This window comes from Carassius gibelio, chromosome A7, assembly GCF_023724105.1.
Source record: "Carassius gibelio isolate Cgi1373 ecotype wild population from Czech Republic chromosome A7, carGib1.2-hapl.c, whole genome shotgun sequence".
NCBI classification, from domain to species: domain Eukaryota; kingdom Metazoa; phylum Chordata; class Actinopteri; order Cypriniformes; family Cyprinidae; genus Carassius; species Carassius gibelio.
In genome coordinates, this window is record NC_068377.1 from 30,834,773 (window position 1) to 30,851,180 (window position 16,408).

Consider the following 16,408-nt stretch of genomic DNA (forward strand, 5'->3'; position numbering starts at 1 on the left):
CCTGCAGACCAAGATTTTGAGTCAAAAACTCAAAAATCTAAAAAAAGGTAAATGAAAACGTAATTTCTGTGACGTAATTAAGGGGCGCACGTGAGTTTGTAGAGCCCGCGACTTCGCGTGAGGTTTTGGTGCTGCGAAGTTATTCTTAACAAGTGTTACAACAGCTCGGGAACAAAGAAAGGTGAGTAATTTCTTTGATTTGAAATCAAATTTGCTTCATATCAATCGGATTCAAATGATTATTTGATTAGTTTTGTCGAAGGTGTCGACAATTTGTTCGGTTGGTTTTCGACGTTGCCAGTTTAAATTCAGCTAACGTCATCCAGTTAACACATTGGACAAGTTGTTTGAACTCACCGTATGTTTTTAAAACATCGAGGTTTTGTTTTAACTTGCGTTATATGAAAAAAGTTGTAGGTTGGTGGATGATATTACCTGCGATAACAATTACGGAATTAGCATGAAGATGAATATAATTAGGCCTATGACATTTTGCTAGGTGTGCGTGGTAAACTTGTAGAAGTTAGTTGAGTAAACGTTAAGTTTCTAAACATACCAACTCGAAGATGTAACTGTTAAACGTGGTTATGTGCTGATTATGTGTGTGCATGTAACTTAGTGAACTTCAGGTGATATGTTTTTGACGTTTATTGATGCAGTGTTAAAACAGTTGAGGAAAGAAACGCTGCGTGTGGCTGAAGGCGGTTTATCTTTAGGAAAAAGCACGATGCATGAATTTCTTTAGTTATATTGTTGTTGTGTGGCAAAGCTATTTCCTCTAAGTACTGTTATATTTTTATATATGTTTTGTAACGTTGCATAAGTTATTTCGACCTGCGTCAGAGTCGAGTTGGTGGCAGCTTTTTGCAGTTAATTTTTGGTCCACTGGGGGGCAGACCATTTCTGTGTTTTAAGCCATAAGTTCACATAAACGGAAAGATCACGTGCATTTTACCTCTGCTGTCGTGTCCTACGTTTGTATTTTCATCTCCATTTGATACGTTTCATGATGACTGTAGCTTCATTCTATAATACTCCTGGAATTGTATTCGTGTTTCTGATTGGCAAACACGCACCCCATTGTAATATCGACGCTTCCTGTCAGTCTTTGTTGAAGAAAGTACCATTTAAAGAGAAAACTAAATTATACTAAGTAGCAGCAATATGAGTGTTGAGTCTTGATAACATTATGTACAAGAATCTTTTAGGATTAAAAGAAGAAATGTAAATGCTTGCCGTCGTCATATTTACTGTATTAAAGGATGTGGTTCCTCCTGTTGACCGTTTGTAGGTATCGCTTCTCGGCCTTTTGGCTAAGATCAAGTGTAGTATCTGTTCTTATCAGTTTAATATCTGATACGTGCCCTACCCGGGCACCATATATTAAATTGATTTTTGGAGCTGGGAGATGGAATAGGGGCTTGCTCCGTCCACTCCACGCATCGACCCGGTATTGCAGTACTTCCGGGAACGGTGCACCCCCCTAAAATGGTTTAAAAAAAGAAATGGAATGGCTGATAGTGGGAAATTGTGGCTTTAATTAGTGTAATATGTGTGTTAGTGTGTCATCGTGGCAGTATTTATATAGTGTAAATGTTAGTTGTTTGTGTGTTGTGATTATGAGTGTTAATTTTTTCCCCCATAAAAACGGGTACACCTATAGAGACAGGGAAGCGAAACTTGACTATATTCCAACAATCATTTAAATAAGAACTAAAAACATTTATTTTGGAATTGCTTATGTCAAATTATAGTATTATTTATAAAGATTGACCTAGCTACGTATTGTAGCGCGGTGACGTCATGTATTTTGACGGCACGCTTTACTGCGCATGCGCGTCTTGCAAGCGTCATTACTAGGATTTTTTTTACTTTAGCTCCTATTATTTTGATGGTTTTCGAATGTCTCATTAGAGGTAAAATTGTATAGGCCTAATTATAAATATTTAAAGAGGACATCCGGATGTCTATACTTAATGGATGCTGCTTTGTGTACAGCATTTTCTGCAGAAACCGCTCTATGTCTGCTGCTTCATAACCATTCTCAGACAGTGGATTTATGCTTTTATGCACTCTGTTAGCTCTTAGTTTATACAAATGCAAAAATTGGACCAAATGTTTGTAAGTCGTAACTATGGAAAACAAATGTACTGTGCAATCTAAAAACTCAACACTTTGGACAAGGCAGCCTATGTATAATTGTTTATCATTCTATGAGTTTATCATTCTGTGAAACTTGGCTTTTTCCTCTTTTTCTTCTTTCAATGTTTTTATTTATGCATTACATTTGTGCATGTTCTTGTGCTTTTTTTCTTTGGCTACTTAAATGTTTAAAGGTTAGTAAAAACAATCATGCAAATAAAATAGTTTGAAATTGAATTTAATGCATACAGTACATAGTCTCCATCCCATATTTTGCCCAGCACCTCATTAAAGCTATCAGAGGATAGCAACATCAATTTATCTTATTAATAATAGAGTAGTCTGACAGCCCGAGGGAAGAATTTTTTATTCCTATTTTTTGAAACTCATTTGATATAGATTACGCTGTTTAGGGTGATATGAAGTCCATATCCATTTACCTCAAAATTCGTCAACTGCACCTTTAGCATGCATTTGAAATATTATATTTTATGGGGGAAAAAAAACCTAATGATCACAATTGGTCGTTTCTCTATTTATCTAGACCCCCTTTCACACTGCTATTCTGGAAAATACACGTGTAATGTGTCCCGGCAATTAGGGCTGCAACAAACGATTATTTTGATAATCGATTAATCTAACGATTATTAGAAAGATAAATCGACTAATCATTGATTATTTCACTGATAATAAATAGAATTTGATTGATTATTCACCTCTTGCAATTAGTTCAAATATTGTTGTACATAACAAATAAATAAAAGGTATTATGTCAAAAAATATTTGACACAAATGAGATAACCGAAAACTTATTTACCATTTAATTACTATATGAAAATTAACTGAATGACACCTCATTCTGCTGAACATCTCTTTTCGTAAGTATTTAATATGGATAAGAAACGAAATAAAATAAAGGTAAGTGATGTTTTATTAATGGATACACAATTTTATTCACAAAATACACTACCAGTCAAACATTTTTGAACAGTAACATTGTTTTTAAAGAAGTATCTTCTGCTCATCAAGCCTGCATGTATTTGATCCAAAGTACAGCAAAAATAGTAAAATTCTGATCTCTGGATCTTTATATTCATCAAAGAATCCTGAAAAAATAAAGTACTCAAATGTAGTGTCAAAAGACCCGGTACTTCAGTAACAAGTCGGTACTAAAAAAATGAAAATTTCACGGTACCAGGTTTCTTTAAGTACCGGTGGTACCGATTACCCTGTCAACCCGGTTCTTCACACATACAGCGCTATGATTTCCGAGAGGAAGAAAACACAGACGGAATATCAAAATCCAGTCATTAAAATAAGTAACATTTTAATTTGGACAGCCACGGAATTTGTCAAAGTTAGCATAAATTAATCAAATCTTCACACATACAGCGCTATGATTTCCGAGAGGAAGAAAACACAGACGGAATATCAAAATCCAGTCATTAAAATAAGGAACATTTTAATTTGTACAGCCACGGAATTTGTCAAAGTTAGCATAAATTAATCAAATCAAATCTCCATATAGACCAGTATCTGTAAATGTTAAGCCGGAGAAGTTTTTTTTTTAGCATATTTTTGTGTTTTGCATTGGTACTGCGAACCGTGGATTTTCACTGGTATTGGTACCGAATACTGAAGTTTTGGTACCCCCACAAAACTAATTTGTTGGACATGGGATTAACTGAATAAACCGGTTATAACTGGTAAATCACCCCTAAAGCTCCCTGACAGACAGGATTTTTTTTATGGTAAAAAAATATGTCCTCGAATTTTGGTAGGCTTATACCTTTTATTTTTTGTCAAGCATGGAGAGTGAGAATGAAAAATAATATTTGATACAGAAATTGACAGACTATCGAAGGAAAAAGTAAAGACAATAGTTACTAGGAATGTAACAAATTGCATGATATTCAATATCCGTTCGAATTAGATTTTTCTCAAAAGTGACAGCTAGGGCTGTCGCGATAACCGCAGTATTGTAATACCGCGCTATTGACAAGCAAACCGCAGAGGAAAGATAGGAACCGCAGAAACTGCGGCAACTGCAGTGTTAAATTTTTTCCCTTTTTTTATGAAGCTGTGGCCTTTTTGTTTTTTCAATTTGTCACTGTGCATTCAATGTAAAATAAATTGATACAATATGGTTACGACTGTAATTTTCTTGCGAGCCGTTGTAGCTTTATGTTGCTTCGTTTTTTTTAAACAGGCCGGCTGAAACGATGGGATGCGCTCGTCACGTCGCCAGTTTGGGAAAATTTTGGCTTTCATCTCAATGAAAAGGGCGAGCCAGTGAATATAGATGAGCTGATATGCAAAATTTGCTGCAAAAAGGTTCCTGTGACGCAGCAGTTCATCTAATTTGAGGTCATCTGGACATTCTAAAATGCTTAATGTGGTTTATTGTATTAATACAGTGATATTAACAGACCAAACTCATTAAACATCATATTAATAAAGTATACTATCTACAAAAAATCTGATGATCCCTGAATATGAATGCAACGCATTTAATAACACGTTAAGCCTTTTCCTCCCATAGAAAACCATCATAGGCTTAACGTGTTATTAAACGACTTGCTTATATACTTTATTAATACTTTATTAATATAATGTTTAGTGAGTTTAGTTTGTAAAAATCACTGTCTTAGTACATTAAGCCACATTAAGCGTTTTCTTATAACGGTTTTCTATGGAAGGAAAAGGCTTAACGTGTTATTAAACGAGTTGCATTCATATTCAGGGCTCATCTGATTTTTTTATAGATAGTATACTTTTAGTATGATTTTTAGTGAGTTTGGTCTGTTAATATCACTGTCTTAGTACATTAAGCCATGTTAAGCGTTTTTCACTGTGAGCGTCCAGCGCAGCTGCCCCCTCAAGCATCAGGTCGTGGAGCAACATCAAAGAGAACAGCGGAGACTGGCCGACAGTATGGAGTAGATGAAGACTTTGCAAAATCTGTAAAATACAGCCATGAAAGTAACAGGCATACCGGCAGAAGTCACGGACAACCTCCGCGTCAGTGCCCATACCCAAGAGAGCGTGAGCAGATAACGAGGTGCAACGACTCCAACATGAATCCACTGTCCTGGTGAGCCAGTGGTGGTGCGATAATCAGTCTAGATTTCCGCTGCTGTCCAAAGTCGCACGCAAATACGTGTAATACTAGAATACTATAATGTTAGAACTCTATAATTTCTTTACCAAAAAATTATTGTTGTTGTTTGGCATTTAACAAAATAAACAAAAATGTTTTAAAACGTGTCACTACAACAATATATGCTACATAACTCAACGATAGAGCTTTGTATGCAGGAAAATCGGGATAAATTGGGTATGGTAAAAAAAAATTGCGCTATTGAGCCACCCATAATAACCGCAGGGGAAATTTCTTAACCCCCGACAGCCCTAATATACATATATATGCAAATTAATTTTCTGCCAGCAGAAGGTGCTTTAAGCGCGGTAGAGATGGAGGTTTCTCCGGTAAAGGCTGTAAAGCAGCGCTGAGCTCACGAACACTGCCTTATCAAGCATTACACGCAAAATGAAATCAAATTTTCTAAACAAGTCAGTTTCCTTCTAAAAAAAAAAAAAACACTTGCACTTTTTTTTTTTTTTAATTCAGTGCTCTTGTTTATTCAATGAAGTCAAAGCCTTTAGGAAAATCTATTTGTAGTGGTCAGTTTTGATATTCTGGCTGCCCGCCACAAATAAGTCAATGTATGGGAAACCCTGGATGCTGATACAAACTACCAACTCTGAGGGCTTCGCCTTCAATGCATATGCGGTAGGGTTGTGCCGATAGGCGATAGTATTGTGTATCGACATAAGCAGATGTCTCTGTTGATAGTCAAGACGGTATTAGGTACATTCTCCTATAAATGTATTAAAGCTGCAGTAGGGAACTTTTGACGCTCTAGCGGTTAATAAACAGAACTGCTTGCGTCTTGCGGAAGAACATTGTAGCCGGAGCTACTTCTCTCTGTTTATGTCTATGAAGAATCACAAAGGTACTGGGTTACTCTGCCGCGGTACCCCCGAAGCAATCTAAAATAGTCAAAATATAAACACTTATTATAGGTGTACCCTAGTGATTCAGGACAAGCTAAAAACATGGTTTGGAAAATGGATTCATGGTGTACTCGCTTATTATGTTCATTTTTCTACATTTTGAACACAAACAAAGTTACGGACCGCAGCTCTGATTGGTCGTTTTTTACCGGGAGCGCATGACTTTCTGCAAATGGCAATAGGACCACTGGGAGGAGCCAGAGGAGCTTGATTTTTTTCACAGATTATCTGTCTCATATTCTATTGTCAGGACATAATGACAGGTTTAATAAATATGTAAAAAAAATTTTTTTACAAAAGTTCCCTACAGCACCTTTAAATAATAATAATTTTTATTAGGCGGCCTATTATAATTCTGTTATCAACCTGCCCAGCTATTTCACTTCAGCACTGCATTTCTCACTCTCACACACACACACACACACACACAAAGCGTGTGCATGAGGGGTAGAGTCTGTTAACTCTTTCTTGGTGTTACAAATAAAGACAAAATAATAAGGCGGCAGAGCGAATTTATCTTCCATAGTGGTTCTCGCGTATTCCTTCTCTAAAGACTTATCACTTAACTTATAACACACACTGTGGTGATGATGTAGAAAGACTAAGCGAGAACCACTATGGATAAGTTTGCTCTGCCGCCTTGTTATTATTTTCATGCACACCGCACTATAATGTGATGCATGCAAAATACATAGTTTTGGTCGTTACAAAGTCTTGATCCACAAACAGACGTACACCGTCTGCAGATATAACGCATTTCATTGTACTTAAACAAGTAATCCCAGGGAACTACACTAACCTTTTCCACTTTACAATATGAAGAATTTTTGGGTTTAATTTTTCACAGTTCGCTGTATTTTGCTATACTCGCTTACATAAATGAACACAAAGTGTCCTAAACCCACCAGTAAAACAATATAATCAATTATATCAGATTTTTTGTTTGACTGTGGATAAATTCTTGTTAAAACTACAAAGTAATTCAGTCAAGAGCAGTGAGTGATTTACTTTCATTTTCATACATTAAAAGGTGCCATATGCAAAAATTTAGGTAAAAATATCCATAACATGACCTACACGCATCAAAAGAATGAGAAGAAATAAGGGCGATGATGTCATTAAAAAAATGTCAAGTTACAGTGCTGCAGAGATATCAACCTTAATTAGCATTAGCATTACTAGCCACGGCCCGACAGGTGTCGTAATAACAGTTTCAGCCATGGGAGGCAGTATGCGGGCAACATAACCACCAGCCAACCTGCAATACACGAATAACTCGCACGGCTTGTGGGCGTACCTGAACCTGATGTCAGTCATGTGGAAAGTACAGCCCAGTACTTCATTTCAGTTCAGGGAAGAGAGAGAGAGGATGGCTCAAGCCCTTGGCAAGAGACCACCACCCGCTACAGGGAAACAACCGCGCTCGGATTCACAAATCAAATCCGATAAGAAAAGGAGCCAAACCAGAGTAAACATAGGCACTGCTTTTAATTAGGGATGTGCAACAGTGATTGAGTACTCGAGTACTCGACCACAACAGCGATGATCGATCACGTAAACAATGCTCGAAATTATTATTTTTTTTTGGTTGGTTATGGCAGCACATTGGGTGGCGCCCTGATCTCTGATTGGTTAGCTTCCCACTTGATGCCTCAAAACGTAAGAAGACATAATAATGGCCTCAAAGTCACATAGTGATGGCTGGTTTCCCTTTGAGAAGAACAATGGAAATACAGTTCAGGGTAAGCCGTAAGACCTAAATGCAACGTAGGCAGAACCGAAAAGACGACAAAGCTATTCGCTGAAATGGTGGTGAAAGATTTGCTGCCCATTAGTTTCAGGGACAGAGAAGGTTTACCTGTCCAGTGGTGCCTGGCTGTTCCTTCAACATCTGTTCCAGCGGAGCGAATTTATTCCACTAAATGTGAACAGGCTGCGCACTCGGCTCTAATCTGTGCCCGTAGACCACCTTATGTTTTTGAACAGACATTTGAATTTTTCACCGGTCGTGGTAAATATAATGTTTTGAGCTTTAGCCATAGTAAAAATAGGCTATTTGGCCTCTGTTTTATAACTTATAATAGTTGTTTGGTTAAACTTGGTGAACTTTTTTCTTTATCTTTTAAAAACTTTGTTTCACCGCTGGATCAAAATATGCTGCTAAAGTTATACTGGAAGACAATGTTTTGTTAAAAAAAAATGCAGTTGAATAGCAAACAAAAAAAAGAAAGTGTCTTTGTGGGTTAATTTTTAAATCACAGAAAAAATAATGAAATGGTCTTTATAAAATAAAAATGGACTGGATATATTTGTAGCCTAATTACATTAAACATATTCATAGAGATGACTAAATCAAAATTATTTGTTTTGAAATAGTTTATACAGTTATGTATAAACCCTGTCATTATAATGATACACATCTGATTTCTCTTTACTTTCACTTAAAGGTCCCGTTTTACACGCTTTTTTTAAGCTTTGATTGTGTTTACAATGTGCAATATAACGTGTTCATGTTTCGCGTGTAAAAAAACACAGTATTTTTCACACAATTCACCTATCTGTATACTGCTGTTTTCACTGTCATAAAAACGGGCTGATGACTTCCTTGTTCTATGAAGCCTCTCCTTCAGAAATACGTAACGAGTTCTGATTGGGTCAGCGGTTCCTGTGCAGTGATTCGACAGCAGCTGAGAGCAGGCTGCCCTCCTGATAACGCGATTGGGCTAGAACGCACGTGCTGGAGATGTATTTATAGTCACAGGAGCGTTTTTACTGACGAGATGCGCATGAAAACCGCATTTGTTTTTTTGCACAGCCCTACCATCTAGTTAACAAAGTTAAACAGCTTTGCCATTTGTGTAATAAGTTACAGAAACTGTTAAACGCACCAACTTAAATAATAAAATACACTTACCAGTTGTGGTCCAGACAAAGAGGGAACTGCTCCATCTTTCAAGAATAATCTTTGTGCAAATCCGGCATTAAACTGATTGAGATTGAGAAAGTTGTCCTCAGCAAGCTGTCCTTAGCAAATTGAGCTGCACATAGTTTTACGTGTGCATATTTAACTCAGGAACCAAGTTAAACATAAATTGTAACCATTGATCTCAAAGTACAGCGTTCCTGGGAAGCCCAAACAAAGGTGATTGGACTCCGAGATAAAAAAAACAGCGTTTCAACGACATGGCGACAAAAACAAACAGCTCTTCCTTCTTCTCCGTCGGAGCACAACAAGGCCACGTCCCCTGTTTGTGAATTCATGTGGGTGGTGGTAAGTCAAAAAAACTGTTTTAGTGACGTCATTACTACAGGAACTAGAGGGCTGTAGTCCAAACGGGTCGTTATTTGTAGGCTAATTCTGTTAAATCAAATATCTCGCTTGGCATTGAACTTTGAGCTTTAGAATTTTACAGATATTATTTATACTCTAACCACAACATTACACACTAACTAAAGTTTAAAACATGGAATCACGAAGAAGGGGACCTTTAAGACATTTTCGAACACACTTTCCAAGACAGGTATTTTGACATATTTAGTATGTATTTGTTGGTACAAAAGCAAGAAGACTTTGAGATGCGTCTGTGTGTACGCCCTGAACACCAGAACACTGCGGTGCTGAATTAAGCTCTTTCGCATCCTTTTCTTTGTTTAAACTCCGATTTGTATTTGTTCGTTCAGGTGCAGGAGGACGCGAACGTCCTGAAGGAGAGCTTGGTTCAGTATTGCTGTCCGTGAGATGTGGCTCTCTCGTGCGCACCGAACACGGCGTGGGAGTAACCAGCTACTTAGTTGAGCTTTCCCGCATCGCGGGGCTGTAGCCAACTTGATGTGTTGAATGCTCGTAGCACGTTATAAAACCTATTTTTAAAATACACATTTCTGTTTTAATAAATGCTCATAGTAAATCATAGCATATTGCCTAAAACATAAGGTAGGTACAAAGATAGTCAGTGATACATTTGCAACCTAAAAAAAATTAGGTCGCAATGTCATTTCAAAGCATATGTGACCATTTTGGTCGCAGTGTAGTTCCCTGAATCTGAACAGCCTATATATTTGCAATATTTTTAAGGAGCTCTCTCTGAGTTTAATGCCACAGTTATGTTAGAATTCACTGAAGACTGATGCAGCAGTTCAATTCAACTTTACTCCACATATATGAACTTACCTGTTTTGAATACTTTAACGTGTTCGTTTATGTCCAATATTAGTGTTCAAATGTTGGACTTTAAATGAAATCTACTATTGGTTTTCACCGTTGACTGATTTTGCTGAACATTTATAGACCATTAGCATCTCGCTCAAATGACCGAAGAGTTTCTTTATTTTTCCTATTTAAAACTTGACTCTTCTGTAGTAACATTGTGTACATAGACCAGTGGAAAATGAAAAGTTACAATTTTCTAGGCTGATATGGCTAGGAACTATACGTTCATTCTAGTTTAATAATCAAGTAACTTTGCTGCTGTACCATAGGTGCAGCAGGCGGAATATTACGGAGTGCCTGATAATAGACCAAGCTAGGTAACCTCCAATAACCCTATTTTCAGGCTCTGCAGCACCCATGGTACGGTGCCGCTGTGTTGTACTGAACCAAACTGTGAATTTTGTGAACCATATTTGAGCTCACAAAAAGTGAATATTCGAATATTCCTTTATTTAAATTAAGTTTAATGAGACACACGTTATTTTTCAGCAACATTTGTTTCCGTGGTTTTGAACAAGCTTACACACAATAAGCTTGAACATTACACATCGTGTTTTGTAGCTGAAAACCTTTAACAATGCATGCAAACAAACAAAAGTACAGATTAAAATAAAAAAAATTGAACCAAGAAAAAATGTAAAGCAGCCTGCAGCCATTAGGCTATAGTAGAACGTAGCCTATACTTAACTTTGAAACTTTTAAACTGTCAGCAAATCTTTTTTGCTTTTTTTGCTTTTGTTTTACTTGTTCTTGTTAAGAAATACGAGCATGCGCGCTCATAATGGAAGCGACACAGCCAAGTTAAAAACATCTCAACTTTTCAGAATGCCGCAAGCGCACCGCAGGTCATGTGACAAGAACTAAACATTCAGCTTCATCCTTTCCTGTAACAACGTTGAAAGCTCAGCCAAGATGAAGGAACAGCTGATCATAGCTGTATATGGATTACCATTTCGAAATAAATTTAATAGCAGAGCTACGGAAAGCAATTTTTTTGTGCTGCAAATCCATTTATCCTTTGCTGAAATTTCTGCGTCTTCATGGAGAGAGCGCGTCATTTGCAAACGCCTCAGGAGTGCTTCTGCCCAAGCGCTTTGGAAAGGAGAAAGCGGCGTGCCTAGCGTTTTCCATGCGTTTTTAGGCGCAATATGTGGACGGCCCCTTATTCATTCATTATTTTTTGCTTGCATATATCTTCAAATATGCCGTTGAGAATCACAGAAAATGACCAAATTAGGTTTTATTGTGAACTTTTTTTTTTTTTGTTGCGAAATTCGAATATCATTCTTATTTATCGAATAATTAGAGCAGAACAAATATTTGAATGTTCGACTATCCGTGCACACCCCTAATTAAAATTAGAAAAAGGCCATTACAAGTGTAAAAAGAAAATTCCCCTGTAAATCATTTTGAGTGAAATGTCGCCTTGTTTTAGGAAGGATCATTTTTGGACAAGTGCTCCTAATTATAAAAAAGAAAAAACTTTAAACTGGGTTTGTGACGGGTATAAATTTAGTCAAGAATATTATTATTATTAGTTTTTTTTTTTTTTTTGCTTTAAAGGTTCATGAAGCCTCAGACTACTTTTTTTCTCAGATTTTAGCACAGGTGTCTAAAGACAATTTTACATTATAGAAGACAATGTGCATCTGACAATTTTAACTGTTTGAAAAAAACTGGTTAACTTAAATTTAGCACTATATTCTTCCGCTTACAGAATCTACATTGTGCTGACATCACAATTTGTGACATGACAAGACTGTAGTACATCGATGACACGTTGATGTCTATTAAATTATGAATGAGACTGTTCTTATCCTATGAGAAGACGATTTGTTTAATCAGTCCCTCCAGAAAAATGTTTTTTTTGTTTTGTTTTTTGTGATTGTTGTGGACAAAAATCCTTTATTTCAGACCTTAACACATGGCTCAATAGCTTTACAAAATGAATATTCAACAACTTCTGTAAAAATGAATAGATAAAATAAAAAATAAAAAATGTGTGCTTCCTGTTTTACAGAAGTAGCTATACAAAACAGACATCTTCTGGTAAATTGAGTGCTTCCAATGCAGAAAGTGCAATCTCTTACTGCAACGTAAATTATTTTACATACTACTAATATGCTTACAACTGTAAGATTTTGGTACTGTTCTATAACAAAAAAAGTGCAATCTTACAACTGTAAAGTCCACTGTGAATATAAAAACTATAACTGCGTAGCCTAACACTGTTAGTAGCCTAGTGAGAACAGGGTGTTGGGGGAATCACCTTTTTTTTTTCTCTTTTTCATCAAATCGCAGTTTTCACAAGTTCCCGCAATATAATTTGCCCCCACTGTCATGTAACAAATCGGGAAACTGCTTCGCGGGGTCTTTTGCGCTTATTTTTGTTGACATGAGAATTTGCGTTCTTCAGGTTTCACCCTGGTTTCACAGCGGTGTTTGCAGATGATGTTCACGTCGCGTAATTACGTCACTTCAAAAGGTACCCATGGCAATAGGGGGAAAATAATGGCGCTTTACTTGAGTGAAATTTTTCAACTTTCTGTTAAGATATAACATTATGCTACTTTTTTTGCAATGAAAATACAGGGATTATGAAATCATTCTTACCCCGCATATTTTGCTTGCTGAAATCATCAATTTATGCTGTGAAAAATGAATAAGTGCATCGTATTTGAAAAAATGCAACCAACGCATAAATATGTGGCCTTTGGCTGATTATGCATTAAATCAGGCGATCGCATAATCACGTTTTTCTGGAGGGACTTTAATTTTACACCACAGCTTGTGAGACGCTTCAGACTGTGAGACTACATACATTAACTGAGAGAAACATTCATTGATTGAAGGAAGGAGAGCATTTACAAACGCGATTCATTCACTGAGTTAGGGCTGTGCAAAAAATTGAATGCGATTTTCATGCGCATCTCATCAGTAAAGTCGCTCCTGTATTAAGAAGTATATCTCCGTTCAGATCAGGGTTGCCAGGTTTACACACCATATCCTGCCCAGTTGCTTCTCAAAACTAGTCCAAAACTAGCCCAAGCGCCTTTCCAGGATATTCCCCGATAAAAATTGCTTCCCGAGGTTAAAATTTACGTTTTTTTACAGGGTTGCCTTGGTAAAATTAGCATTTTAGGGGCTAAATATCACGTTACTGGTATTGGGGTTGCTTCAAACCGCGGACATGGAAAAACAACCGCAGACTTGATAACACTGGTTCAGGTGGAGCGGCAGTTACTTACAAAGAGCTGTAGTCTACCAACTTACACAGAGCTGTACTCTACCAACAACTAACAAAAAATCGCTTTCAAAATCAACAAAGAAATGTCTGTGATTATAAAATCGATTTTGTGTAGATTGTCAGTGAATTACGGCTCTATGTAGTTAATGCCAACCAGTGTTGCCAAGTCTGTGGTTGTTTTTCATGTCTGCGGGTCAAAGCGACAACACCAATAACGTGATATTTAGCCCCTAAAATGATAATTTTACCAAGGCAACCCTGCCAAAAAACGTAAATTTTAACCCTTGGGAAGCAATTTTTATCGGGGAACCTCCTGGAAACACAATTGGATTAATTTTGAGAAGCAACTGGGCAGGATTTATGAAAACCTGGCAACCCTGATCTGAACGCACGTGCTGGAGATATACTTCTAATTACAGGAGCGTTTTTGCTGATGAGATGCGCATGAAAATCGCATTCATTTTTTTTTTTTTGCACAGCCCTACAGTGAGTGTAACCGTGTTTACAGTTCTGTAGAATCTGTCAAAAGGCGTATATAAATGCAGCAGAATAAGTGTAAAAAGTTATCACCAATGCATATGTTTTTTAATGCAGAGAGATGGCTGTGCATTTTTGTTTTTACCCTGATTTGAGTGAAATGAAACCATGTCAACCTGAAGCTGTGTGTTGTCCATTTCCCCCCTTCCCCCTCCACTCTGCTGTGCACCATGCCCACTTTTTACAAATAATTTTTAACTGTAGTGAGAACTAACCAGTCCTGAATCAGGGAGAAGGGTATAACTGCAGCCTGGAGATCTCCAAATAGGGGCAGGAACTTCAAAATGGGGTGGGAGCTCCAAAATAGGGCATGGCTTCCTCCCATTGAGAGACAGACGCATGACACGCAGCCACCATTTTTCCCCCAATCCACTTCAGTGCACACTCCACCCAACAGCTGATTCTGAAGTTTTTATTGGTCGTGTCAGTTAAAGTGTTTCCTACACAATGCAACAACAATTGTTAACCCCTAAACCTACCCCCACACCTTACCTTAACCAGTAATATTGACTGAATGGCGGTCATTGGCGCTGAATAGTGTGGTAAATAACAGTTGCAGTTCAGGAGATAAACGGTTAATAAGATTATGCGATATAAGACTCGCCAGACAATGGCACCTCTTTAGTTATACCCAGCATCACTACCCCCTCCTAGCCTGCGAATTTTGTACCCTGGGACGACTCCTGAATGATTCACATTGACATCATGAAGCAGAGGTTCAGACTTGGGTCCAAACACCCCTGGCCACAAGCTTTGGGCTCTGTTCTCATGGAGCATATATATAGCATATTTTAGATAAGCTAGAAACAATGTTTAATTTATAAAGTTTTATTTTGAAATGTAAGGGAGTAACAATTGGCTGAAGCCACAGCCAATGGTCAAAGTCTTTGCAAAAGGAGACCCCGTCCCATTTTGGAGTTCACGCCCCATTTTGGAGATCTCATGTCTGCAGTTATTCATACTTGAAATCGAGGGTTTCATGACCCTTTAACCCTTGGTTGCATCATCAGACTCCGGCTCGAATGGGTAAGGTACAATCGATACCATCTTTGCTATGTATTTACAAGTCTCCAGGGCTGTTGTTCCGTCATGGCAGTGGACTTTTTGTTTCCTACACGTGCTGTGCATGGTAGACAAATCACAAAGGACTGTGCTATCTGACCAATCACAGCAGTGAAGGCTCATTGATAGGAGGGGTTTAGAGAGAACTTAGAACGGTTTTGCAAGAGTCGTTTCAGAATCATTTAGATGTTAGGTAAAATGATATCAGATTTTTTAGAAAACGTACCTGTTTTAGGAGACTCCTTAATATTAGCAACCTTTAAAATGGCATATTAGGGGCACTTTAAATAGTATGGACTCCACACTAACTCATCACCGTCACTGAGAACGATGCACCCTGAAGTGCTCCCTCTTCAGGGTCAGTGAAGAACTCATACTTACCTGGCAGGGGAGATACCATGATCAAGAAGGTGGTTCACCCAGGGTGAGGCTCAGCCATTGCACTCCGGTTGTGCTGACCCCTGCGAATTCCCCAAATGTGGGAATCTCGACTGCATAATTTCTGGTAGTGGGGGACTGCGTTCGCGCTCTCCCCTGATCTTCTGGTTAAAAATAGAATTAAATGCAGACTATGAAGATGGCTTGAGGAGAATTTTTCATAAAATATTGGATTATTTTAATAATTTAAAAAAAGTTTTTGCTGAGGTCTAGGCCTATGTATTTACATGTTATATTTTAAAAATCGGTCATCTCCTCCTCCTTCACCAGGATAGACGGGGTAAATCGACCACATCACTGCAGAAGCTGCATCTATTTGCCTGTCAATCTCCCGCTCCATCCTTCCTTCATTCAGGGTACAAAGACCGCATTACTACAGAACCTGCACCTATTCCCGCCTATCAATCTCCCGCTCCATCCTTCCCTCACTCGTGAACAAGATCCCAAAGTACTTGAACTCCTCCACTTGAGACAGGAATCTCTCCACCAACCTGAAGTGGACGTGCCACCCTTTTCTGGCTGGGAACCATGGCCTCAGACTTGGAGGTGCTGATTCTCATCCCAGCTGCTTTGAAATCTCAGCTGCAAACCGTCCCAACGCACACTGAAGGTTTGGGCCTGATGAAGCGAACATGACAACATCATCTGCAAAAAGCAGAGACAAAATCATGTGGTCCCCAAACCGGACATCCTCC

General features: G+C 38.0%; 1 protein-coding gene and 2 non-coding genes across 5 annotated transcripts in view; 2 read left to right on the forward strand and 1 right to left on the reverse strand.

Moving 5' to 3' along the window:
* LOC128017190 (transmembrane 4 L6 family member 5) overlaps window positions 1–16,408 on the reverse strand; it is a 31,512-nt gene that overhangs the window by 4,784 nt on the left and 10,320 nt on the right. Inside the window, exon 1 of one of the 3 annotated variants that reach the window (XM_052602450.1) lies at window positions 1,252–1,504. The exons of 1 other annotated variant lie outside the window; for it this stretch is intronic. Coding sequence is in view for 1 of the 2 variants with exons in the window: in XM_052602448.1 (XP_052458408.1) it covers window positions 1,237–1,245 (9 nt within the window). In the remaining variant the exon portion in view is untranslated. Of the gene's footprint in view, window positions 1–1,236; window positions 1,505–16,408 lie in introns of those variants that run through there. One more of the 3 variants, XM_052602448.1, reaches the window with a different exon arrangement.
* LOC128017947 (U2 spliceosomal RNA) lies at window positions 1,294–1,484 on the forward strand. Its single transcript, XR_008184638.1, has one exon. It is a non-coding gene; the product is annotated as a U2 spliceosomal RNA (small nuclear RNA).
* On the forward strand, window positions 15,649–15,812 carry LOC128017943 (U1 spliceosomal RNA). The gene has a single exon (XR_008184634.1). It is a non-coding gene; the product is annotated as a U1 spliceosomal RNA (small nuclear RNA).